The sequence below is a fragment of the Boleophthalmus pectinirostris genome, unplaced genomic scaffold, assembly GCF_026225935.1.
Source record: "Boleophthalmus pectinirostris isolate CB_2022bp ecotype Guang Dong unplaced genomic scaffold, ASM2622593v1 HiC_scaffold_3, whole genome shotgun sequence".
Lineage (NCBI taxonomy): Eukaryota > Metazoa > Chordata > Actinopteri > Gobiiformes > Gobiidae > Boleophthalmus > Boleophthalmus pectinirostris.
In genome coordinates, this window is record NW_026571299.1 from 27,753,880 (window position 1) to 27,779,110 (window position 25,231).

The following is a 25,231-nucleotide window of genomic DNA, read 5'->3' on the forward strand; positions in this document are numbered from 1 at the left end:
TTCATACCGTGACGTATTGTGAGACTTGAATATCGTTACACCCTATTATCTGATTTTCGATACATTTGACTCCCTCCTTTCGTTGTGCATCTGGTTTGGATCGTCCAGCTGCTGATGGATCTTTTGTTTGTGTTTGTGTGAATGCTCCACAGATGAACAGGAAGTGTGCTCCATTTCTCTGCTCCTGTTTATACCTCTGCCCCCCACACCGCCCCCGGACCCTCTCACGTCACAAACAAGTCCTCCTCTTCACCCCACTGTCTCACTTTATCTCACTCTCTCACCTTCTTTCTCTCTCTGTCTTTACCTCTCTTCTCCTCTCTCTCTCTCCTTTATTTCTCCTCTGTCTTCTCCTCTTTTCGTCCTCTCTTTCACCTCTTTCTCTTTCTCTCTCCTCTCCCCTCGTTACAAAAGCCACTCTGCAATGAATGAGTCATTTCTAATCGTCAGCTTGGCTCTTTTATAATTGCAGGTTACTAACATTTCAAACTGTATTTAGATAAAAAAAAAAAGAAAACACTTGATTCTTGATACTTGACAAAGTATTAAAGTAGTAAATAGGGATGGGCATTCGGTAAAATTTTCTTAATCGAACGTTGGAAGAATTAACGATCGATTATCGATTAATCATTAACGTTTTTATATTAAAATGATCATCATCATTATTATTACTATCTGCACTACTAATCTGCATAAATAAATTCAACTTTATGACATATAAACCGTAACAACTCTAGAGCCACATCAATCCGTTTGACATTATAATGTGTTTAATTCAGTTTTGCGCAACTCTCACAGAAACGAAACTTAAAACCGCATCGCTAATTTGCATCAACTCAGCGAAGATAAAACTACAGCTCTTGTGTCGCTGATGCGGTCAACTTCTGTTGGATTAAAAGACATGATTCAATGGAATACAGGTGAAGGCTGTAACACATAATAAAGTGTCGTGAGTATACCACATGCAATTATTAAATGCTGAAATCATATATTTGTTTAAATGTTGTTAATGAAGTCACGCAATTAATGCTTAACTATTGAAATCTGATATATGTGTTTAAAGAAACTGCTGTGTAGGTTGTGTCTTTTTAAGGAAATTCTGTACAGAGCAGCTGACAAGGGGACATCCTGGCTGGCTCCAAACCTAAATAGATCCGGTCATTCCCATAAACGGAGAGGCTTCGGGGAGGATCCAAGGCATAAACCTGATCAACATATCATTATGCATATTTCTGTGAATGTATATATACTGGGTTAAGGGACAGATGCAGGTGTTCAGACTGCCTGTGTAGAATAGACCATCAGGGATAGTGGTTTGACCCAGAGCTCTGTATTAGAATTGTATTGGACAGGGAATATATTCTTTTTACTTTTAATCGATCGATTCCAGTTGTGATTTTTGATAGAACACGCCTAACACAGGTTAGTGTGACCATATTTGCGTTTGTCAAAATCAGGAGACTGTACGGGGGGTGGGAGGTGGGGACTCGTCATCGACATTGCGCTTCTCTCACATGGTAAAGCTTTTTCCCACTGGACAACGAAACATATGTTCCTGCTTTATACACTGTGCACATGGCCTCCCACGTGTCCCGAACGCAACGAAAAGCGTGGAACTTCTTGTACAAATCATCGTTAGGTACGCTGCAGACTGACCGAATGTTTGTGTTTGCTCGCTCCTTCTGATGCAGAGACACATGTACGGACCCCTGTTTGGTCACGCTACGCACAGCAACCTACATTCGGTTTGTCGATTAAAATGAACGTAATCGATGAAATTCTTAATGATTGATTATCGATTAATCGATTAATCATGCCCATCCCTAGTAGTAAAAGTAGTGAAGTTCTGTACTTAAGTAAAAAAGGTATCATTTCCAGAGTATGACATTAAACAAATATATCTTGTTCTCAGCGACATTTTATTTGTCAGAACTACATTAAAAACATGCATTGTTACTGTGGGCCCACTTCTCCACAGATCTGACCTGTAACTTGACCTGGTGTGTGACCTGCTTGTCTCCATGGAGATAGATGATAGATTAAATGAATAGATTAAATGCCAGACTGCAGAACATTTCAGGAAAAACAATAGCATGTATGTGGAGTCAAACAGGTGACGGACCCTCTAGTAGAAAAGTTATTCAGTGCATCTTTAAGTACATTTTGAAGTGGATACTTTTAACTTTTACTTCATTACATTTGAGAGCAGGTATCTGTACTTTCTACTCCACAACGTTTTTGAACAAGACTGGAAACTAAAAGTATATTTGATTATAGTTTGGGATCTGTTGAAATGGTCTTTATTGGACTGTTGTGGTGAAAAAGGAGCAGAGCTGAAAAGACAAAGCTCTTGATTTACCATCAATCTACTTGAGCTTTGGGTAATGACCGAAAGGATGAGATCACAGATACAAGCGTCCAAAATGAGTTTCCTCCGCAGGGTGGCTGGGGGCTCTCTTAGAGATAGGGTGAGGAGCTCAGTCACACGGGAGGAGCTCGGAGTAGAGCCACTGCTCCTCCACGTCGAGAGGAGCAGTTGAGGTGGCTCGGGCATCTGTTCCGGATGCCTCCTGAGCGCCTCCCTCGGGAGGTGTTCCGGGAATGTCCCACCGGAAGGAGACCCTGGGGAAGACCCAGGACATGCTGGAGGGACTATGTCTCTGGGCTGGGCTGGGAAAGCCTTGGGTCCCCCCGGAAGAGCTGGAGGATGTGTCCAAAGTCTGAGGGTTTACTTTTAACATGTTCATAGTTTGAGCAAATGGAAATATACAAATAAAAACATATATATATATATATATATATATATATATAAAAAAATGTGTTTCTCACCTTCCACGGTGGTTAGGTCTCTCTCACCCTCATTCAGCTCGGGTCCTCTACCAGAGGCCTTGGGAGCTTGAGAGTTCTGCGCAGTATCTTTGCTGTTCCCAGTACTGCACTTTTCTGGACTGAGATGTCTGTTGTTTTTCCCGGTATCTGTTGTAGCCACTCTTCCAGTTTGGGGGTTACAGCCCCGAGTGCTCCGATCACCACAGGCACCACTGATGCCTTTACTTTCCAGGCTCTCTCCAGCTCTTCCTTGAGCCCCTGGTATTTCTCTAGCTTCTCGTCTTCCTTTTTCCTGATATTACCATCGCTTGGTATTGCGATGTCAACCACCACGGCTCTGCTCTGTTTCTTATCCACCACCACTATGTCTGGTTGGTTCGCCATCACCATTCTGTCAGTCTGTATCTGGAAGTCCCACAGGATCTTGGCTCGGTCATTCTCTCCACAACCTTTGGAGGTGTTTCCCACCTTGATCCTGGGGTCTCCAGCCCGTACTCTGCACAGATGTTTCTGTACACTATGCCCGCCACTTGGTTATGTCGCTCCATGTATGCTTTCCCTGCCAGCATCTTACACCCCGCAGTTATGTGCTGGACTGTCTCAGGAGCCTCTTTGCACAGTCTACACCGTGGGTCTTGTCTGGTGTGGTAGATCTGGGCCCCTATTGCTCGAGTGCCCAGGGCCTGCTCCTGAGCAGCCAGGATCAGTGCCTCTGTGCTGTCCTTCAGACCAGCCCTCTCAAGCCATTGGTAGGATTTCTTGATATCAGCCACTTCAGTTATGTTCCGGTGGTACGCCCCATGTAGGGGTTTGTCCTGCCATGATGGTCCCTCCAGCACCTCTTCCTCTGGACCCCACTGTCTGAGACATTCTCTGAGCATCTCATCTGCCGGGGCCTTGTCCTTGATGTACTCAAGGAGCTTGGATGTTTCATCCTGGACAGTGGTTCCCACACTCACTAGTCCTCGGCCCCCTTCCTTCCGGCCTGCGTACAGTCTCAGGGTGCTGGATTTGGGATGGAACCCTCCATGCATGGTCAGGAGCTTTCGTGTCTTAACATCTGTGGTCTGTATCTCCTCCTTTGGCCAGCTTACAATCCCTGCAGGGTATCTGATCACTGGCAGGGCGTAGCTGTTGATTGCCTGCACCTTGTTCTTGCCATTGAGCTGGCTTCTGAGGACTTGCCTCACTCTTTGCAGGTATTTGCCGTATTTGCCTCTTCAAGGTTGCCATTTGCTTGTGGGATACCAAGGTACTTGTAACTGTCCTCAACGTCTGCTATTGCTATATATATACATATATATATATATATATATATATATATATATATATATATATATATATATATATATATATATATATATATATATATATATATATATATATATGCTTCTGTTGAACAAAATTCTGCACAAATTTTTAACAAAATCATTTCATATTTGAAGTTTTATTAGATCTCATAATTTGCGTGAAATACTTTTATGTTTTACTCTTTAAGTACATTTTAAAGCGGGTACTTTAATCCTTTTATTTAAGCAGATTTTTCATGTGATCCGAGTAAAGACCATTCAGAACGTTTTCATGTCAGAGATTTTATCACTGATACTGACCTCCAGTCAGTCATGTAAATTTGATGCTACACTTTTGCAGGTTATTATAAATTTGTTGACTTCCATACTTTCTCGATCCTTCTCTTCTTCTTCTCCTCTTTTCAGCCTCTGCAGACCACAAACATGTCCAGAGGGCCCGTACTTGTTGACCAGTGTAAACTCACACACAGCTCCTCTTCACTTCAGAATCACACTTACATAAGCATCAGACTGAGGCTTTGATTCACTGTGAGAGATGGGCCCCTCACCATCAGCTCCTGTTTGATCAGACCAGGAACTCGCTCTTATATCACTGAAAACTCCTGTACTACACTAAACTGACTCTCTGAGCTTTTAGACATGTTAGAATGCTGTTACCTCCTCAAAAACAGACCTGGAGTTGTGTTTTGTTTCATTCACACATGTTTGTGTGAATGAAACTGATAACTTTGTTATCAGTCTAGCTACACCTCCAAAGCTCAAAATGCTTTGTTCCACCTTGTGATGTCATCAAGCAGTAGTTTTCAAGTTAACAGCTACTTTTTACCTTTTGTTTAGTAGAAACTGGCAGTTCCAGAGTTGCATGGAGTTCAAAAACACAGTGAAGCACTTCCTATATTACCACATGACATCACAAAGGTGGAACTGAGTGTTTTTTATGTTTTCAGAGAAGAACTAACTATGCAGTTTTTGTGTGAATGAAACAAAAGCCCAAACAAACAAAACACAAAAAAACAATTGCAAAAGCATCTCTTAATGTCAAAATTGGACTGCTGTGTGCTGTCTGCATCTAATGATCGACTCAGGAAGTGTGCTGTTAGCCTGCTGGTTGTTGTTGTTAACATTCCTGTGACACCGAAACAACTCTCTGGCCTCACAGTTATGAAATCCACTTTTTAACTCTATGCAGTGAATAATTATATGTTATATGTTTTTCTTTTTTCTTTCTTTTCTTTTTTTTTTTAATGGTCGATATCAATACCAATTTGTTTAAGATACAGAGCAACCAATGGTCGATGAGCTCTGCTGAGTCTGCTAAGTCCCGGTCTCAGTCTTAGTCTCAGTCCTGATCTTGTCCTAGTATGGTCTCGGTCTCAGTCCTGATCACCCGACAGTCTATGTGGGCACAACTCTGGTCCCATCCCGACACTCCTGGTTCAGTCCTGGTTCAGTTCTGGTTTAGACCTGGTTTAGACCTGGTTTAGTCCTGGTTTAATCCTGGTTTAGTCCTGGTTCAGTCCTGGTTTAGTCCGGCATCACAGTTTAAGTCACTTTTTTCCATTTTCCATTTAAACACAAATTTGAAAACTGAAAAAAAAAAAAACAATTGTTATCTGATCTGAATTGGTTTTGGAGACAAATAATGAAGAAAATAGTAGCTTTTTCATTTTCTTATTTGTGGTTTTATTTTGAAAAATGAATGAACGAATGATACACGGATTCTTTTATTATTTATGTATTTTTATTTAGTTTGTCTCAAAATACAGGAAAATGATGAACTTTCTATTTCGGTCTTTCCGTCCTTGAGTTGTGATGTTTGCGTTTCGCAGGAGCCTCGTGTTGTACGGCTCGTGGTTTCCGTGGCGTCGGACCCAAACCTCCATCTTGTTACATTTTTGAGGCGACCAACTTGAGCTCCTTCAACTCTTTATAATCTCACCCACACATCTCCGTCTAAATATACTCACGCCAAATATGACGCGCGATACTCTCAGAAGGAATTTGTTTGTGAGAGAAAGATTGAGAGAAAGAGTGAAAGAGAGAGAGAAAGAGGAGTGAGAGGGGTAAAAGTAAACAAACAGCATCGGGAAGTGGGACGTGGTTTGGACCTGTACGTTTGTGTGATGAAAGATAGAAGAAGAGAAAGAAAGAAGAGAAGAGAGGGGGAACGGGGGATAGAGAAACAGAGGAAGAGAGAGAGTGAGAGAAAGAGAGAGGGGAAGGTGAATGAGGAGAGAAAAAGAGTAGGGTAGAGAGTAGAGAAAAAACAAGAAAGTAAGACAACAAAGTATAAATAGATAGATAGATAGATAGATAGAGATAGAGAGAGAGAGAGAGGAGGAGAGAGAGAGAGAGAGAGAGAGGGATGGATGGATGGATGGAGAGAGAGAGTGGATGGATAGAGAGAGGATGGATGGATTGAGAGAGAGCAAGGGATGGATGGATGAGAGAGAGAGATGGATGGATGGAGAGAGAGAGAGAGAAGCGAGAGAGAGAGAGATGGATGGGTGGATGGAGAGAGAGAGGGGGATGAATGGATGGAGAGAGAGGATGGATGGAGAGAGAGAGAGATGCATGGATGGATGGAGAGAGAGAGAGAGAGAATGCGAGAGAGGATGGATGGATAGAGAGAGGATGATAGAGAGAGAGAGAGATGGATGAATGGATGGAGAGAGAGAGAGGATGGATGGATAGAGAGAGAGAATGGATGGATGGATGAGAGAGAGAGGATGGATAGATAGAGAGAGAGAGAAAGAGAGAGAGGGGTAGATAGATAGGAACAGATGGAGAGAAAAAATAGGAAGTAAGAAGGGACAGAACTATAGATAGATAGATAGATAGATAGATAGATAGATAGATAGATAGATAGATAGATAGATAATACAGATTGAAGAGAGAGAGGAGAGAAGATAGGAGAAAGGGAGCAGAGTAGAGCGATGGAGAAATAGAAGAGAGAGGAAGTAAAAATTCAGGAGATCGGATGGATAGATAGATACATAAATGAGTAGAGAGGATGGGAAAAGAACGAGAGGAGAGAACTCAGAAAGACAGAGAAAGGGCAGAAAGAGAGTAAAGAAAAGAAAAGAGAGAGGGTAGAATATAGAGAGAAAGAGGAAGAAAAAAATTACGAGATATTGAAGTAAGAATGGAGAAAGTGGAGGCATGGGGACGAAGGACCGAAAAAAGAAAGGAGAGAAAGACAGAAATAGTAGCAAGAATGAGAGAGGCGTGAGAGAAAAAAATTAGAAGAGAGAAATGTGGTGATTTATTCATTTTTATTTAACCGGGTTTGATCTATTGCTGCGTCACCAAGTGGTTTTCAGCGCACGTCAGAACTTAAGACATTATCATCAGAAGAAAGAGAGACACAAGAAAGAGAAAGAGAGCGAGAAGAAAGAGAGAGAGAGAGTAGATTATGAAAAGCAGCTGTCTATATTTGCCTTGTCCAGTGTTTGTGGAGGAGGTGTCGTGCTCATATACTGTACTCGATTCATTATTCTTTATGTGAGGGGCCCAGAACACACGGCTCTGTTTGGCTCCGTTCAGGCTTTTGTTTCACTTTATGAGATCAGAGCTTTTGTGCAATATGTAACTCTGAACAGTGTTAGAATGTGGCTCCCTAATCCAAAACATATCCACACTTAACGCTTGACTTAAAGTGTAGAGATATGAAGCACAGTACAAGGTTTAAGGGGCGTTCACCTGTATCTGCTGGATTCTGATTTGGGCCCAGTTTAGTCCGGAAAAATGTTTATTCAGTTCTGGTTAGACAGTTGTGGACACGACATTTCCTTATATCTTATAAATCCTCAAAGGAGTGACTTGTGGCTTTTAGGTGGAGATGTACAGAAGACTGAGGTCCTGTGTTGCTCTCTCCTCTGTGTTGGTACATCCTCTTGTGAAGTGGCTGCTTTGTTTCTCGAGTGTAGCGTTCACTACAGTCTTCACTGCACTGGATGGAATAAACCACATTGCTTTGTTTATGTCTTTGGGTGGACCATTTTCTGTCTGAAAGTGTTAGTAGCCACGAGCCACTTCTTTGAGGATAGTAACGTACAGATCTTAGCCAGAGAAAAAAATTGGTTTGAGGGGGGAGTTATTTTTGTTAGGAAAGACAATTCTTTCTTAAGCAGAAATCAAGGCCTCAGACATCATCTGTCTCCTATTTACAAAAGGAGTAAATATTACACCATTATAATTTTATGAAAAATTACAATAGGGGTAGCCAGGTCAGGGCCAGAGGTGTGAAAACACTCACACTCATTATGGGCCTGAATGATGATGCTAATATGACCCCCCCCATTTACCCACCCACCCACACACACACACACACACACACACACACGCACACACACACACACACACACACACACACACAAACACAGTAGAGATGAATAGGCCTAACTAACAAACAGAAACTGTAAACAAGTGTGTGTGTTAGTTTCAGAATAGTTTCAGTGTAGTTAGCTCCTCCCTTCAGCCAGATATAAGGAAGTGTCCACCAGAACTGAAGACGCAGCTTGGATGAGCTTGAGGTTTTCCACCTAAATAAACTTTTGTCCAGTTGACACTGAATTTGAATTTCTTCATTGCCATGGATTTTACCTGGACGACTGAGACTGACTACACAGATTAGTTCCAAAACCAGTCCCAGTTTTGTACAAATTTTGATGGTGGTCGTAGAAGAAGTTCTCAGTTTTGTTACTTAAATAAGTACAAGTAATAAGTACAGATACCGGAGCAAAAACTAAAGTAAAAGTAAAACTCAAATGATCATCATCACATGGAGAATCTAGCTGAAAAACCAAGTCTGAGATCTGATAAAGTAAAGTAAATACATTTTTATTTTTATTGTACTGTTTGTTGTTCCTGTACTTGGCATTGGCAACATTGAAATTTCCCCATCGAGATTATAGTTGATTTTTTTTTTTTATTTTTTTTAACAATTTGAGATAGCGATTTGATTTGCAATTATAAATATGTTTATAAGGTGCACTGTGTAACTTTTTGTTTGGGGGGCATTGTCATTGCTCTACCTGGAAAGTTCCACAGTATGACATTAAACAGCTCTACTTCTACATCTGTACAGGTGGTTTTACAGCTCAAAAAAAAAGAAAAAACTGTAACTTGGTCTGGTTTGGTCTCCATGAAGGTTTAATGCCATACTGTGAAACAGACAAAAGCAATGACATCTCCATGGAGAAAAGCATTTGACGGGCCCTCATAAAAGTTACACAATGCAGCATTATAATCAAGACAACTTCACAGTTCACTTTTTAAAACTGTCCAGAAGTATTATTATCAAGACTGAATGTGAACTTTTAAACTAATACAACAACATTCTAAGTCTTTATCATTTGCTAATTGTGACTATTCACATTGCAATTTCAGTTAAGATATAATTTAGCTTCTCTTTTTACTCACTTTTCTTGCTCTTCTGTTTCTTCTCGTAGATGTGGTCCTGACGTACACAGAGCCGCTCATCGTCAGGTGCAATGGCCCCCAGAGGATCCTGTGTCAAGATGGAGACACCCTCATACTCCCCCATACGGACATCAGCACGCCCGCCCGACTGTCACATGTGAGTAAACAAACACACCCACCCACCTCAACTGTTACATGTGAGCAAACAAACACACCCACCCGCTACAACTGTTACATGTGAGTAAACAAACACACCCACCCGCTACAACTGTTACATGTGAGTAAACAAACACACCCACCCGCTATGACTGTTACATGTGAGTAAACAAACACACCCACCCACCTCAACTGTTACATGTGAGTAAACAAACACACCCACCCGCTATGACTGTTACATGTGAGTAAACAAACACACCCACCCACCTCAACTGTTACATGTGAGTAAACAAACACACCCACCCGCTACAACTGTTACATGTGAGTAAACAAACACACCCACCCGCTATGACTGTTACATGTGAGTAAACAAACACACCCACCCGCTACAACTGTTACATGTGAGTAAACAAACACACCCACCCGCTACAACTGTTACATGTGAGTAAACAAACACACCCACCCGCTACAACTGTTACATGTGAGTAAACAAACACACCCACCCGCTATGACTGTTACATGTGAGTAAACAAACACACCCACCCACCTCAACTGTTACATGTGAGTAAACAAACACACCCACCCGCTATGACTGTTACATGTGAGTAAACAAACTGCACACAACCTCCCACTCAAGCTCAGGTTCCTTCCCCCCCAGTGACATTCCATGTCCCCAGAGCTAGTTTCCATATCCAGAGATCCGATCGCCGAGGCCCCCACCGACAACTGCTGCCCAGATCTCCATGCACTGGCCCCCTATGAATCCTCAGTCAGGTGGTGGGTCCACAGGAGGATGGCCCCACGTCGCTTCTTCGGGCTGAGCCTGACTGACTCCTGTGGGGAAAGGCCTGGCCACCAGGCGCTCGATACTGAGCACCCACCCCAGGCCTGGCTCAAGGGTGGGGCCCAGGTACTGCCAATCCGGGCGACGTCACTGGCCTCTGTGTGGTGCTCAGCATAGGGCTTCTGAACCGCTCTTAGTCTGACCCGTCCCCCAGGACTTGTTTGCCTTGGGTGACCCTACCAAGGTCCATGAAGCCCCCTACAACATGGCTCCCGGGATCATTTGGGCACTCAAACCCCTCCACCACGTTAAGGTGGTGGTTCGAGGGTTACCATTTTGTCCGTACATAAATTCCATATATAGAACTTGTCTCCAAATTCACCCCATAACTACGCGCCTCGATGAGCTTCATTTGACTGGAGCTGAACACTGTGGGTGACGTCACACTTCCTTAGTCCACTTCTTTTTACGGCCTATGTGAGAAAACTCCAACTGTCACCGTCTCTTATGTCAAATGTAAGGCATATACACTGACAAAAGTGTGATTCAATTATACAGCTTTATATGACAAAGAATTTATTTATTTTTTTCCTCTATATCCCTGGATTTTTGGAGTGAATAAAAAATATGATATCTTATTTAAATGTCGAAAAGTTCTCAAAATGGTGCATATAAACAAGAATCTGAAACATGAATATTTATTAGTGCCATAAAATACAACAATTCATGAATTATCCAGATTGACAGCTGTGTGTAATGTCAAAACCTTCAGATTATGGGGTTTCTGCAATTTTTACACTTCAAACTGGATTATTTTGTAATGTTGTATAGAAAACAGAATTTGCACTTTATTGGCAGGGTTGATTTGAATATATGAATACATTTTCTCTGCATTTGACCCATCTGTCAATAGTGCTGGGTCAGACCACTATGAGAGAGCATATGCAGCGCCCAGACACCTTTTCCAAATTATTTGCAAGATTCATGGTTACAAGTAGTATTGTTATTATACAAAAACTGAAAACTGGATTCTGATATTACCCTAACAACTCCATTAATGTTTGTAATGTTTAAATGTGAGTAAACAAGTGCCCCCTCCCTCTCAGAACAGTGAAAAAGAGGAGGAGAAGAGGGGGATTGTGGGAGTTATAGTTTCCATTACTGATGGCTGCCCACTGACTCACTCTGCCCTGACCTTTAATACTCCAACCCCCGAGAAGTGGGTCAGCTATCAGTCACACAGGAAAACACCACCACCAGCATGAACTATGACTAATACAAAAAACGATTCTATCTGAGGCTGTTTTGTTTGAATTTCTGCTTCAGATTAAATGTGATTATTATGTGAGTATAATGTCACACAGCTGTGAGATTACAACTAAAATACTTTCACTCACTTTGAGGCTGTCAGTTTCTTAAAGGTGCACTAGGGAACTTTTCTGGTGGGGGTATGCCATCTGCTTGTCTTCATAGAGATATTAATGCTTTGAGTGGAATGTTAAAATTTTTTTTTTAGTACTTTTTATTATCCCTGTAGGGAAATTGTCCTCTGCATTTCACCCACATGTGGCGGGACCTAATCTCCCTGATCTTGCCAGGCTTGGTCAGGACCTTAGCTGGAGGATTTAACCTATGGTGCATGTTTTTGGGTTGGGTTGTTTTTTGGGAACCCGGAGTGCCCAAAGGAAACCCACACAGACACAGGCAGAACATGCAAACTGCACACAGAAAGGCCCAGGCTATCCAGGGATTGAACCCAGACCCTTCGTGCTCTGAGGCTGTTACAGAATGCTGTTTTAATTAATGGCAAAGGACAAATTCAGTTTGTCTGGACAAAAGTTTATTTGGTCAAATGCTTTTCGCAGCTCATCCAAGCTGCTTCTTCAGTTCTGGTCAAAATGCTGGTGGACACTTCCTTATATCTGCCTGAAGGGAGGAGGTAACTACACTGAAACTACTCTGAAACTAAACTCACCTACTTGTTTAGAGTTTCTGTTTGTTAGCTAGACCTTTGGAACTGTACTGAGTGTGGGCTCATATTTGCATTCAGGGCCATAATGGAGCTTTTCACACCCCTGGATCTGACCTGGCTACAGCTGTTGTTCTCTTGTTTGTTTTGACTTAGGTTTGAGGATGGAGTTGTAAATAGGAAATAGATGGTGTCTGAGTCTGTCTCTGTTTAGAGAAGGATTCCCTTTCTTAACAAACATTGCTTCTTTAACTCCCTTCTCAAATCAGTTCTTCTCCCTGGCTAATCTCTATTAGCCAGGCTGGTGCCACCTTGTGCCTCTGCTCAATTAAATTTCTCTCCAGCAACTCGGTCAGGAATCAGAATACAATAGAAGGTTCGCAAAAACCCGGAAGTGTGAGTTCAGGCACCAACCAATCAGCAAAGAGCCATACAGTCTGTGTTGTCAACGATTCCCGAGATCGAGGATTTAAAGCCGGAACAAAGAGAATGTTTGGTGAATTTTATCAAGGGGAAAGATGTTATTGCCCTTCTTCCTACGGGATTTGGGAAAAGCTTAATATACCAGTTAGCCCGGTTAGCGGCGCATTACATATGTCACGACCAAATAGCAGGTTAAATAGCAAATAGCAGGTTAAATAAAAAAGTACTCAACTACCATCGAGCGAACAAATTCTAATGCTATGAGGTCAGACGGTTTCTACGGTTTCTAAGAAGTGAAATGAAGTGAAACCGGCTGATGAATCAGGCTAAAGATCTATACATCATTATTCTTAAAAGAGTGTCCAGTGGCTTTTAGGTGGAGATGTACAGCAGACTGAGGTCCAGTGCTGCTCTCTCGTCTGTGTTGGTTAGTTTTTAAACTAATCTTAGATTTATTCAATTACAGAGGTTTTCACTGTGAAATGTTTGCAGTGTGGGGTCTCCTCTTCACAGATCTGAAAACTACCACTACATGACATCACAAGGTGCATTTTGAGCTTTGGAGATGCAGGCAGAAGGGTTTCTCAAGTATGTGTGAATGAAACAAAACACAACTCCAAGTCTGTTTTTGAGGAGGTAACAACATTGTAACATGACTTAAACCTCACAAGAATCCATTTTGCGTAATATAGGAGCTTTAAGTTGATGCCACTGTGCAGATTTAGACAATGCCCTTAAATAAAAAGTCATTTTGAGTATGACTTTTATATCCTGTTTTTGACGATCAAGAATGTAAAAGATGTTTTGCTTTCCCAACACCTCAGCTTATTGACTCACAGAAGGAAAAAACAAGTTAGTGAGCAATGCAACCTGCTGCTGTGAGACCCCTGACCAGATCTGCGTCACTTCTAAGCACTTGAACATCTGCGTGCATGTGTTTTCGCGTCTCCGTGTTGTTGTTGACGTCAGCGCGGCGGTGATGTCAGAGTCTGCAGCAGGTTGACGGTACCACGAGGGCCGCTTCTGTTCAGAGTGAGTCAGATGCAAAAGCGTTAAAAGACAGGGACCATTCTCCGCCAGATCTGTCTCCACTCTCTTCACAGCAGCTTCCACAGGGCCCGCAGCCAGACGCGCATTCTGCAGCGCTGATGTCATCACTACGAGACGCGCGGAGGGTGTCGGGGGGTTGAAAGTTTGCGCTCCCGTGTCTGTAGCCTCCAGTGAAAAGCTCAGGGATAATTAGAGCAGCGGTTTTATGAGCTGCAGGAACAGACTGTGGACAGGTCATTGTGTAATTAGAATAGATGGACTTATATAGGTGCTCCAAAAGATATTTATACAAAAAAAATATTTTTTTTACTACAATCATGACTTATCTGAGATGTTATTATGTGCTGTATTAAAGGGTCCATATTACGTCATTTTCTGATCTAAGTTATAATATTGTTTCCTCATCATAAGCATACGTGGAGTTGTGTTTTGTTTTATTCACACATTTAACACAAAAATCCTCCATATTTAGGCTCAGTTCTTCTCCCAAACTGAAAACACTCTGCTCCACCTTGTGATGTCATGTGGTAATACAGGAAGTGCTCCATTGTGTTTTGTGTCTATACACTAGAATCATTTGGATTGCCCATTTCTAGTAAAATATTAAATCAACTGTGGTCATTTTTTCACTGGAATAATATAATATAATAAAATTCTGTGAGAACTACTGTACAACTTGTTTAATAGCAATGGACAAAATGTACTTATTTTTACAAATTTTTACGTACTTTACTTTTTTACTTTTACTTTTTACTTTGTAGTGGAAGTATTGTGTTTAATGAGTAACTACTATAAAATCACCAAATGTTTGAAAGGTTTTACAGTCTCTGCTCACAAACGTAGAAATACTAAGTCACACCAAAGTCCTTCTCGATATTAGTCCCTCCACTCAACGGCTGCATATTTGGGGCAGGGTGGAAGTAGCTCAGAGTAAGTAAGAACGTTTGTCCTCTGATCCAAAGGTTGGTGGTTCAAATCCCTCTCTCAACATAAAGCAAAACAAAACAATAAAAAAACATCATTGGTTGAGTGGTAAGGTTAGCGGTGCAGTTCCAGCAGATGAATACTGTTGTTGTGTCCTTGGGCAAACAATTAACCCAGTTCGCCCCTAGTGTCTGCGTACACTGCTGTGAATGAATGTGTCTGTGAATGGGTGAGTGGTTCCTTGATGTAAAGCTCTTTTGGTGGAAAAGCGCTGTATGTGACCATTTATACATCAGTAAAAAGTAAACATATAATATTCACTCTTAATTATTTCATCACAGTAATGCAATTAATTATGACTATATTGTATATTTTTATTTACATAAACATGACTTCTAACTTTAAAAAAAAAGAAAAAAAAAACAAAAACTGAGTAACAATTGCTCAGTAAATTCATGAGTGTTAATGGTGGTGAGTACATTTTACTTAATACTATAAGGACTACAGGACTGAACCAAGACTAAACCAGGACTAACCTAGGACTGATTCCAGGACTAAACCAGGACTAAATCAGGACTAAACCAGGACTAACCTAGGACTGATTCCAGGACTAAACCAGAACTAAACCTCGGACTGATTCCAGGACTAAAACAGGACTAAACCAGAACTGAACCAGGACTAAGCTATGACTGATTCCATGACTAAACCAGAACTAAACCAGGACTAAACCAAGACTAAACCAGGACTGATTCCAGGACTAAACCAGAACTAAACCTAGGACTGATTCCAGGACTAAACCAGGACTAAATCAGAACTGAACCAGGACTAAACCAGGACTAAGCTATGACTGATTCCATGACTAAACCAGGACTAAACCAGAACTGAACCAGGACTAACCGAGGACAGATTCCAGGACTAAACCAGAACTGAACCAGGACTAAACCAGGACTAACCTAGGACTGATTCCAGGACTAAAACAGGACTAAACCAGAACTGAACCAGGACTAAGCTATGACTGATTCCATGACTAAACCAGAACTAAACCAGGACTAAACCAAGACTAAACCAGGACTGATTCCAGGACTGATTCCAGGACTAAACCAGAACTAAACCTAGGACTGATTCCAGGACTAAACCAGGACTAAACCAGAACTGAACCAGGACTAAACCAGGACTAAGCTATGACTGATTCCATGACTAAATCAGGACTAAACCAGAACTGAACCAGGACTAAACCAGGACTAACCTAGGACTGATTCCAGGACTAACCCAGGACTAAACCAGGACTAAGCTAGGACTGATTCCAGGACTGAGCCAGGAGGACTAAACCAGGACTAAATCCGGACTAAACTAGGACTAGACCAGAAATTAACCAGGGCTCACTGTTGGGACGGGCTTGGAGGTGCAAGGTGTAAAAAAAAAAAAATTGCACTTAAAAAAAAATCCACGAAACAGCAAGGCCACAAAAAGTGAAGGTTATAGCGAGGGACGAATGTATATAACAAAAATAATGCGACAAAACATGCATCATAAGAATCCAGTTTAACAGGTACTTCCTACTTATTTTTAATTTGTTTCGTTTTATAATCTTTTTTTATAGTTATGCTTTTCAGCTTCCCGTTTATAGGCACCATTTTGAGGACTTTCCAACATTCAAATGATATAAATATTTAGTTTTGAATCGTAAAACCCAAATCATTACACCATTTCTGATCCAATTATTTAAAAAGGAAAAAATAAATAAATAAAAGAATATATATACACACACAATTCAAGAAAAACTGATTTCACTGCATCGTCTCGTTTTCGACGCACATAATGATGGATGGGGTTGTGTTTATTTGAGACTAGACTGAGACTAGACCTCTGTCGCTACTGTCTGCACGGAGAGAAAGAGGGAGACGAAAAAGATGGAGGAAGAGACGGATAGATACAGGGAGGAGAGATAGAGAGGATGAGAAAGAAATATCGCCCAGAGAGGGAAGAAAGCGAAAGAGACGAGAGACTGAAAGGTGAAGGAAAGAGTAAGAGAAGGAGAAGAGAGAGTGAAAGAGAAGGAGTAGAGAGAGGAGTGCGCGGTATATGAGCTGTGAGAGTGGGCCCGTGGAGGTACATTGTGTCCAACCACACTGGCGTTGCATAACTCTCAAACATATGGAGCTGCTGGCTTTATTGGGGAATAAAATAAGAGCAGAGGGGGAGAGAAGTGCATATATTCACTAAAATGTTACTTCAACATTGAGATTATTGAAGTATTATTCAAACACAGTACAATTTAAAGATGTGTAAAAAAAATAATATATCGGGATAGTAAATTTGGAGTATTTTTTGGTATCTTTTAGCTTTTTTTGTGTGGGACAGCCGTACAATTCTGTTTGTTATTTAGTGGAAGGAAATACTTTTGAATCCTTGTTTGATTCATACTTCATTTTTCAAAATAAAACCAACAATTTTCATTATTGGTCTCCAAACCCAAAAGGAAAAATCGGATAATGATTCGTTTTTTCAGTTTTTAGATTTTGTGTTTAAATAAATAATGGAAAAAAACTGATAACAACTATTTCCCTTTTGTATGACTTAAACTGTGATGCTGGATTTTTACACTGCATACGGACTGAACCAGGACTGATCCAGGTCCAGGACTAGACCGGAACCAGACCGGGACTGAGACCAGGATTGAGTCTGGGACCAGACAGGGACTGAAAATGGTTTAGTCCTGTTTTAGTCCTGGTTCAGTCCTGGTTCAGTCCGTATGCGGTGCAAAAGTCCAGCGTCGCAGTTTAAGTCACAGAAACGGGAAATGGTCGTTATCTGTTTTTTCCATTGTTCATTTAAACACAAAATCAAAAAAATGAATAAACAAATCATTATCTGTTTTTTTTTCATTTTGATTTTGGAGACAAATAATAAAGAAAATAGTTGTTTTTTCGTTTTATTATTTTTCGTTTTATTTTGACAAACGAATGAACACATGGATTCTTTTGACATATTCACTGTTTTGATAATTAAAATGGATAGATTTGATATAAAATTTGCATTAGTAGTGGTTTAACAAAAAATATTGTTGGAAAAATGCATTTGATTCTTTAAAAAAACACAATGCATTAATCGATTTGATTGACTAATTTGTTTCGGTCACAGGTATATTCTGACATTATTCTACAGAGTAAGAAAGCTTTCATTAATATTTGTGTACATAGGATAGAAATCTGTGCATATTTGTCTGTAGTTGAGCATAAAATAAATATTTGTAAATTCTCCTATGAGTCCAGTCGTACATAAAATGTGTTGTGTGTATTTTATCCATTGGCATATGAATTGAAAAGTTACGACATCAAGAATTACAATCATGAAATGAAATGTACAATTATACTTTCTTCAGTACGAATACAAATTCACAGATGTGACTTTACTGTCAAAAATACATCATCACTTCACAGACATTATTTATTAGAAGAAACATTGATCAAAATGTATATGGACAGATCAAGGACCGAACCAGGACTAAAACAGGACTGAACCAGGACTAAACCAGGACTAAACCAAGACTAAACGAGGACTGATCCCAGGACTGAACCATGAGGACTGAACCACGACTGAACCAGGACTAAAACAGAACTAAACCAGTACTGAACCAGAACTGCCAATCTAAACTAAAGGTAAAAGGAGCTGTTAACTTAAAACTACCACTTCATGATATCATAAGGTGGAGCAGGATTACAAACAAAACACAACTTTGGACATGTTTTTGAGGAGGTAACAATATTATAACATATGTCAAAGCAAAACAAGAGTCATTTTCGCGTAATATAAGACCTTTATTATATTTCAAGCTCACATCATTTTTACTTATCTCTATACAGATGGAATATTTTTGCAGTGCACACGAGTAAACAGGAAGTCTCTCCTTATCACACACCCAGGGTTTTCTAAGAACACAGAGACAGGTAGAAACAGGGACACAAAAATGCCCTCTTTCTCTCTCTTCTGTCTCTCTTTCTCCCTCCTCCCTCCCTCCGTCTCTCTGGTCTTATCCCGTACTTCCTGTCATATCCGTTCGACTGGAGCTGTGTGTTTGTGTCCAGATTCCAGGAAAACTCCCCACTTTTCTGACACCCGCTCAAATGTCACCCCTGGCCCCCTCCTCCCTCCTCTCGCTCCTCCCCCCTCCTCCCCCCCCTTCGTCCCCCCTCCTCCTCCTCCTCCTCCTCCTCTGCCCTCGTCTGTTCGCTTCAAAACAGCAGTGACTTGAATTCGAAATCGTGAGGTTTGGACTTGGTCTTGATCCTGTTCTGCTCCTGGTTTATTCATGATTCTGGTTAAATTCTTTAGTTATGAACACAGATATGAGATATTTTTACTGGTTTCAACATTTAATTTTTTATTTAAAATTGTCTAAAATTGTCCAATTGTCCAGAATTCTGGGCCCTGGGTACAAATCATGTCGATGGGCCCGCACTACATGTTGTCTGATGAAAAATGTGCATTACAGACTTTGTGAGGGGCCCGTCCTTGCACCGGGCCCTGGGTAAACAGTGCCCTTTATCCCCCCAGTCTGACGCTCCTGCCTCTTAGAGCCAGTTTGAATCATGTTTATTGTACTCACTTGGGTTAATCCAAACAAAAAACTATTGCAGTCTTTATGTCCTGGACCATTGTGTTCACTGAAAAAATTAAAATAAAATAAAAAAGACTTCAGATTACACAAAGGTGAATCAGGTATAGTGAAGGACAGAGGTGGGAGCAAGTCGTTGTTTTGCAAGTCTGAAGTAAGTCGCAAATCTTTTACCTCAAGTCAGAGTCAAGTCTTTAACTGTACTTTAAAAAATCATAGTATATTTATATTTGAATATCTATAAAGTATGTACGAGTTGCAGAAATGTTCATTTTTTCCTTTTTAAATGTCTTGACAAGATCTTAGTGTGAATAATTACTGTCAGAATAGAAAGAATTCAGATTTAGCTTCTCAAATCTTCTTAAGTCACAGGCCTCAAGTTCAAGTCAATTCCCAAGTCAGCGAAGTTCAAGTCAAAGTCGAGTCCCAATCAAGTCAATTTATCAAGTCAAGTCTCAAGTCCTAAAAATAGTGACTCAAGTCTGACTTGAGTCCAAGCCACGACTTGTAAGTCCCCACCTCTGGTAAAGGACCTTTAACACATTTACACTGATTTCATTTTATTTCTTTTATCTGGCAACAAAAGATTGTTTTGATTAAGGGTCATATTTAAAATATATTGAGATATTTTTAAACACGTAATGGATTCTGACATATTGTATATATCGATATAAAGCTTATATTTAATTCTGATTTTGCCACTTCACTTGTTTGCCTTCTCTGGTTTATATGTTGTAAAGTTTAGTCATGTAAATTATTATTTTTGTATTTTTTATGTTGCAGAAGTACTTTGTTCCTACATGAACTGCCTACCTCTCTGCATTTCGATAAAAAAAGGCCTTGTGGAATTTGGCATATTTGTTTTTGCAGGAGTTTTTGGGGGGTTATTTTTCCTGTACAAATATTGAGATATATATCGTATATCGAGATACAGCAAAATATGTCAAGATATATATTTTTGCTCCATATCGCCCAGCCCTAATTTTTATGCAAGTTACAACTTTTTTTTTACTGTGCATGATGGCAATTAATGTTACTTGAATCTAGAAGGTTATACTGTGTGTCTATTCAAAAGACTGTCAAAAGCACCAAAAAATCTAAAACTAATCAGTATAAAAACCAATATCGAAACTAGATACTCTTTTGAGCAGGTAAAAAGGAAACAGGAAAAAATGGACTTATCTGAACAGTTTTAGGATGATCTCATGATAACATAAAGGAGCTACTATTTTGTGTTGAAAATGATTGAATTATATTGTTTAAATTATAGTTTTTGAAGTTTGAAATTGTAGTATTCTGACAACAGTACGAAACATACAAGTAGACATTAGATATTTATTTGTTTACATGTACACAGTGTTCCTCTGTCAATCACGCTCTATTCACAAAGATACATCACAGTACTGCATTTATGAAGTATCATGTACTTTGGTGTATTTTGGGTTCACGGCCAAACATTAGCTGTAGTCTTGCGGGTGTCATTATAATAAGCTCTGGTCATTTAAGTGAAAGAAATTATAAAGCAGGAACAGAGGAGATGTACTTACAATGTACTTTTGAGTTTAATGAGGTTTAAAATAGGCTGTGAGCAGAGGTGGAGGGAGAACTGTGTGTGCTGTAATGCAGTACAAGTACTGCAGATCTGAGAGTGCTGTCCAAGTAGTTAAAGGAGAAGCATGGCATAATTAGTTGTGTAAAATAGAAAGGAATAGGTCAAAAATGAGGGCTGCACAACAGAGAGAGAGAGTTTGATGACAGGGAGAGCCAAAGGATTTCTTCTGGAAGGTCTTCTGCCACATTTACTGCCACATATGGTGTAAAAAGTCTATAGCATCTCCAAGGTACACAGATAGCTGTCTACATGGATAAAGGGGAAAAAAAGTTCATTTCACACAATCCAATGGGTCATATAATACCAACTTTATTTATACAGCACTTTAAAAACTTTACAGCTGGCCAAAGGGCTGCACACAAACAGAGAACAGACAAAGACGATCACAGTCAAAGTCACAATACAGCTATTATAACACAGAAAACTATAAGACACAAGATCCTCAAGTTAATTCATTACAAATCTCACTTGTAAAAAGACAGTGAATAATAGTGCGTTTTTGTGTTCGTTCCCTTAAAGTATTTCCTCTGTAAGGTCTTCTGCCACATTTGCTATGGTGTCAGAAGCTTGCAGCATCTCAAATATAAAAAAAAATCGTGGTTTGAGATGGTACAATTCAAACTTTTGAAAGGCTTACCATATTTTTCGGTCTATAAATCGCACCGGATTATTCTCTCTGCTATTTTTATACATAAGGCACACTGGATTATAAGGTGCATTAAATAAAACAAACACTTGAGATTGATCCTTTAGCCCAGGCATCCACGATCCATTGGCAGATCATGGCGTAATTTGTCCGGTGTTGCCTCCTTGTCTTGGTGAATGTGTCTTAAGAATATGAATGTGGGTGGATCATTTACTGTAAGTTTGTTTTCTTTTTTTTATTTTCTATGAGAACGACTCAAATATACACTGAGTAATAATGTGTTTAATGCAGCTTTGCGCACATTTGTTTACGTTTTACAGAAACGAAACTTAAAACCACATGGCTCATTTGCATAAACTATAAGCTCTGAAAAGAAACAGCTTACTCCTTGGGCGTTGATGCTGTTCTGTTCTGTCGGATTAAAGGACACGACTCACTTAAAGCTCCGACAGTCCATCAAGCGGTGCGGTTTCATAGTTTACCAAAGTCATACTAAAACATTTTGACAGATTTCTGAGTGCCGTGTACCACATAAAATCAGTTTGAGATCAGTAAGCACAACCAGAATTAATACATAAGGCGCACTGGATTATAAGGTGCACTGTAGATTTTTGAGAAAATTAAAGCATTTTAAGTGCGCCTCATAGTCCGTAAAATACAGTAATTATTTAGATAACAGAGTGTCTCCTGCAAAGAACTAAATATTCTGTATTTCCATAGAAGAATCTTGTTGTAGCTGTAGTTTATAATAACTGAAATTCATGGGATTCTTTTATTCAGCCTCATATCCCAGTCTTCTCTCAAATGTCAGTGCTCCTGAAGTTGTTTACAGTATGCACTTTGCATAATCACAATCACAGTCGTAATACTTTTCAGAAATATTACTCTTTTCAAAATTGTGCAGACCTGTTCAATATTCAACTTACTGAACTAACAGATGAAGAATGTAGCAGCACTGGCACATTCACAGTTACGCTTTCACATCAAACTGGCACTAAACTGAAACCTAAACCAGACCAGATCTTAACCAGGACTTGATCAGAACCACACCAAGTCTACACCAGGAATACGCTGGGTTCAAACCAGGACCAAACCAGGACAAGTCTGGACCCAGCCTGTGTTGTTTTTAGCACTGGAGCTTTTGTTGAGTTTGCATGTTCTCTCTGTGTTGGATGGGTTTTTGTTTTGCCTGGCTAACTATGAATAGATCAAGTCTATATTGTCTGTAAGTTTGTTTTCATTTCAAAATAAGAGTCCAATTTTATGTTAGAATAATGTTAACAGAACAATATAGGTTTTCCCCATCAACCCAAACATGTCAAGCTTCCTTCTTTTGGTACTTCTGACCACAAATCTATATCAAACAAAGTATTATAAGCAGGAATGACACTTGTAGTAACAGTATACATATTTATAATGCAATATTTTATCTATAAGAAAAGTTAACTGAAATACTATAGTTGTGGGCATGACCAGAGGTGGGTAGAGTAGCCAAAAAATTAACAATATCAAGTAAGAGTAACACACTTCAAAATAATAATACTGCTCTGTACAAGAACAAAGTAGGGGTTTAAGAAATAAGTTAGAATAAAAAAGTATTTAGGAAAAATATTACTCAAGAAAGAGTAAGTTGAAGAGTAAATGTCAGGGCATAACTGTTACTTTTATTATTACTTTAGAGTCTATTTTTAAGTCTATTTTTAAATAATTTTCAAGCCATTATCTATGATCTTGAGTTATGCATTGCAACACTGGAATTTACCCACTGTGGGACTAATAAAGGCATATCTTATCTTATAACATCTGATTTATAATTTGAAGTTAATATAATTTAAGTAATCTGGCATTCATCATGAGACAAACATCATATATTTGAAGTAGCAGTGTAAACAAACAATATTTAAATCATTTATCATTGTCAGTATAAAGCTTTTGTAGACTTACTCACAAACTGGAGTAAGAGTAAAAGTACACAGATAAGTATAATGTCCTTTACAAAGCTATTCCACTAAACGGAACAATGTATAAAACTAACAATATCTACTAGCGGAGGTGGGGACTCGCAAGTCGTGACTTGGACTCGAGTCAGACTTGAGTCACTATTTTTAGAATTTGAGACTCGACATGATAAAATGGATTAAGACTTGGGACTTGACTTGGACTTGAAGGTCAGTGACTTTGGACTTGACTCAGAGTTGAGGCCTGTGACTTGAGAAGACTTGATGCTTCTTCTAAAAAATATATATGTGTTTATAAAATACTTTTCTCTTTATAGTTAATACATGAGGGGCTGAATTTTAAAGGAACAAACTGGAACATGTCTCTCCCACTTCTGTTTGTTACTTTGGATGGAACTGAAGTACTGTGATACTCACATGTACTACAGTGATATACAGTACAATACAGTTATATACAGTATAATAAAGTTATATACAGTACAATACAGTTATATACAGTACAATAAAGTAATATAGAGTACAATACAGTTATATACAGTACAATACAGTTATATACAGTATAATAAAGTAATATACAGTACAATACAGTTATATACAGTACAATAAAGTAATATAGAGTACAATACAGTTATATACAGTACAATACAGTTATATACAGTACAATAACAGTAATATACAGTACAATACAGTAATATACAGTACAATATACAGTAATACAGTACAGTATACAATGTACATATATATACAGTACAATACAATAATATACAGTACAATACAGTAATATACAGTACAATACAGTAATATACAGTACAATACAGTTATATACAGCTGAGCAGGAAACTACATAGAACATGATCCTTCCATTTCAGACACACAACAAAATAACTCTTTAGAGCTTTTAAATCTGAATTGTTTCTGTTCTGATTCTAATGATTCACACTAATCTGGTCAAGACATTTAAAAAGGAAAACTTAGCATTTCTACAACTTTTATATAAATACTCGTATATAAATATACCATGACTTTTTAAGTACAACTTAGTTTAAAATTCATATAAATTGCAAAAACTCTAAGCTATAGTTGGTACTTTGGTTTAAAGACTTGAAATGACTTGAAGCTCAACGCAGACGACTTGCACTTGACTTATGGGCCAGTGACTCGACTTGGACTTGCCTGTCCTTGATTTGGGATTTGACTCAGACTTGAGGTCAAAGACATGAGACTTACTTGAGACTTGCAAAACAACGACTTGGTATCATTAAAGTTGACTTATAGTGAGGTGAGGATCTTATACTTGCCTAACCTTTGTCCTACTTTTGTGGTTTAGCCCCTAAGTTACATTGAGTTTGGAGACAGACACAGAGAGAGGAGGGGGAAGGGGGTGAAGGGAGGTGTCTGCTCCAAGAAAAGTCTTTAAATGTGGGAAGAGGTTTGGGTCCCAGAGGAGAGAGAAAGAGAGAGGGGGAGAGAGAGAAAGGAGAGAAGCAGTGGTGACATTTTGGATTAGAAAAAGAGACTGGGAGCTGGATTT

The 25,231-nt window shown here is 39.5% G+C and overlaps 1 protein-coding gene across 1 annotated transcript in view; it reads left to right on the plus strand.

The window, feature by feature from the left end:
• Positions 1 to 25,231, plus strand: part of mdfi (MyoD family inhibitor) — a 64,792-nt gene that overhangs the window by 14,867 nt on the left and 24,694 nt on the right. The window contains exon 3 of the mRNA XM_055160327.1: positions 9,593 to 9,720. Coding sequence (XP_055016302.1) covers positions 9,593 to 9,720 — 128 coding nt within the window. The remainder of the gene's footprint in view (positions 1 to 9,592; positions 9,721 to 25,231) is intronic.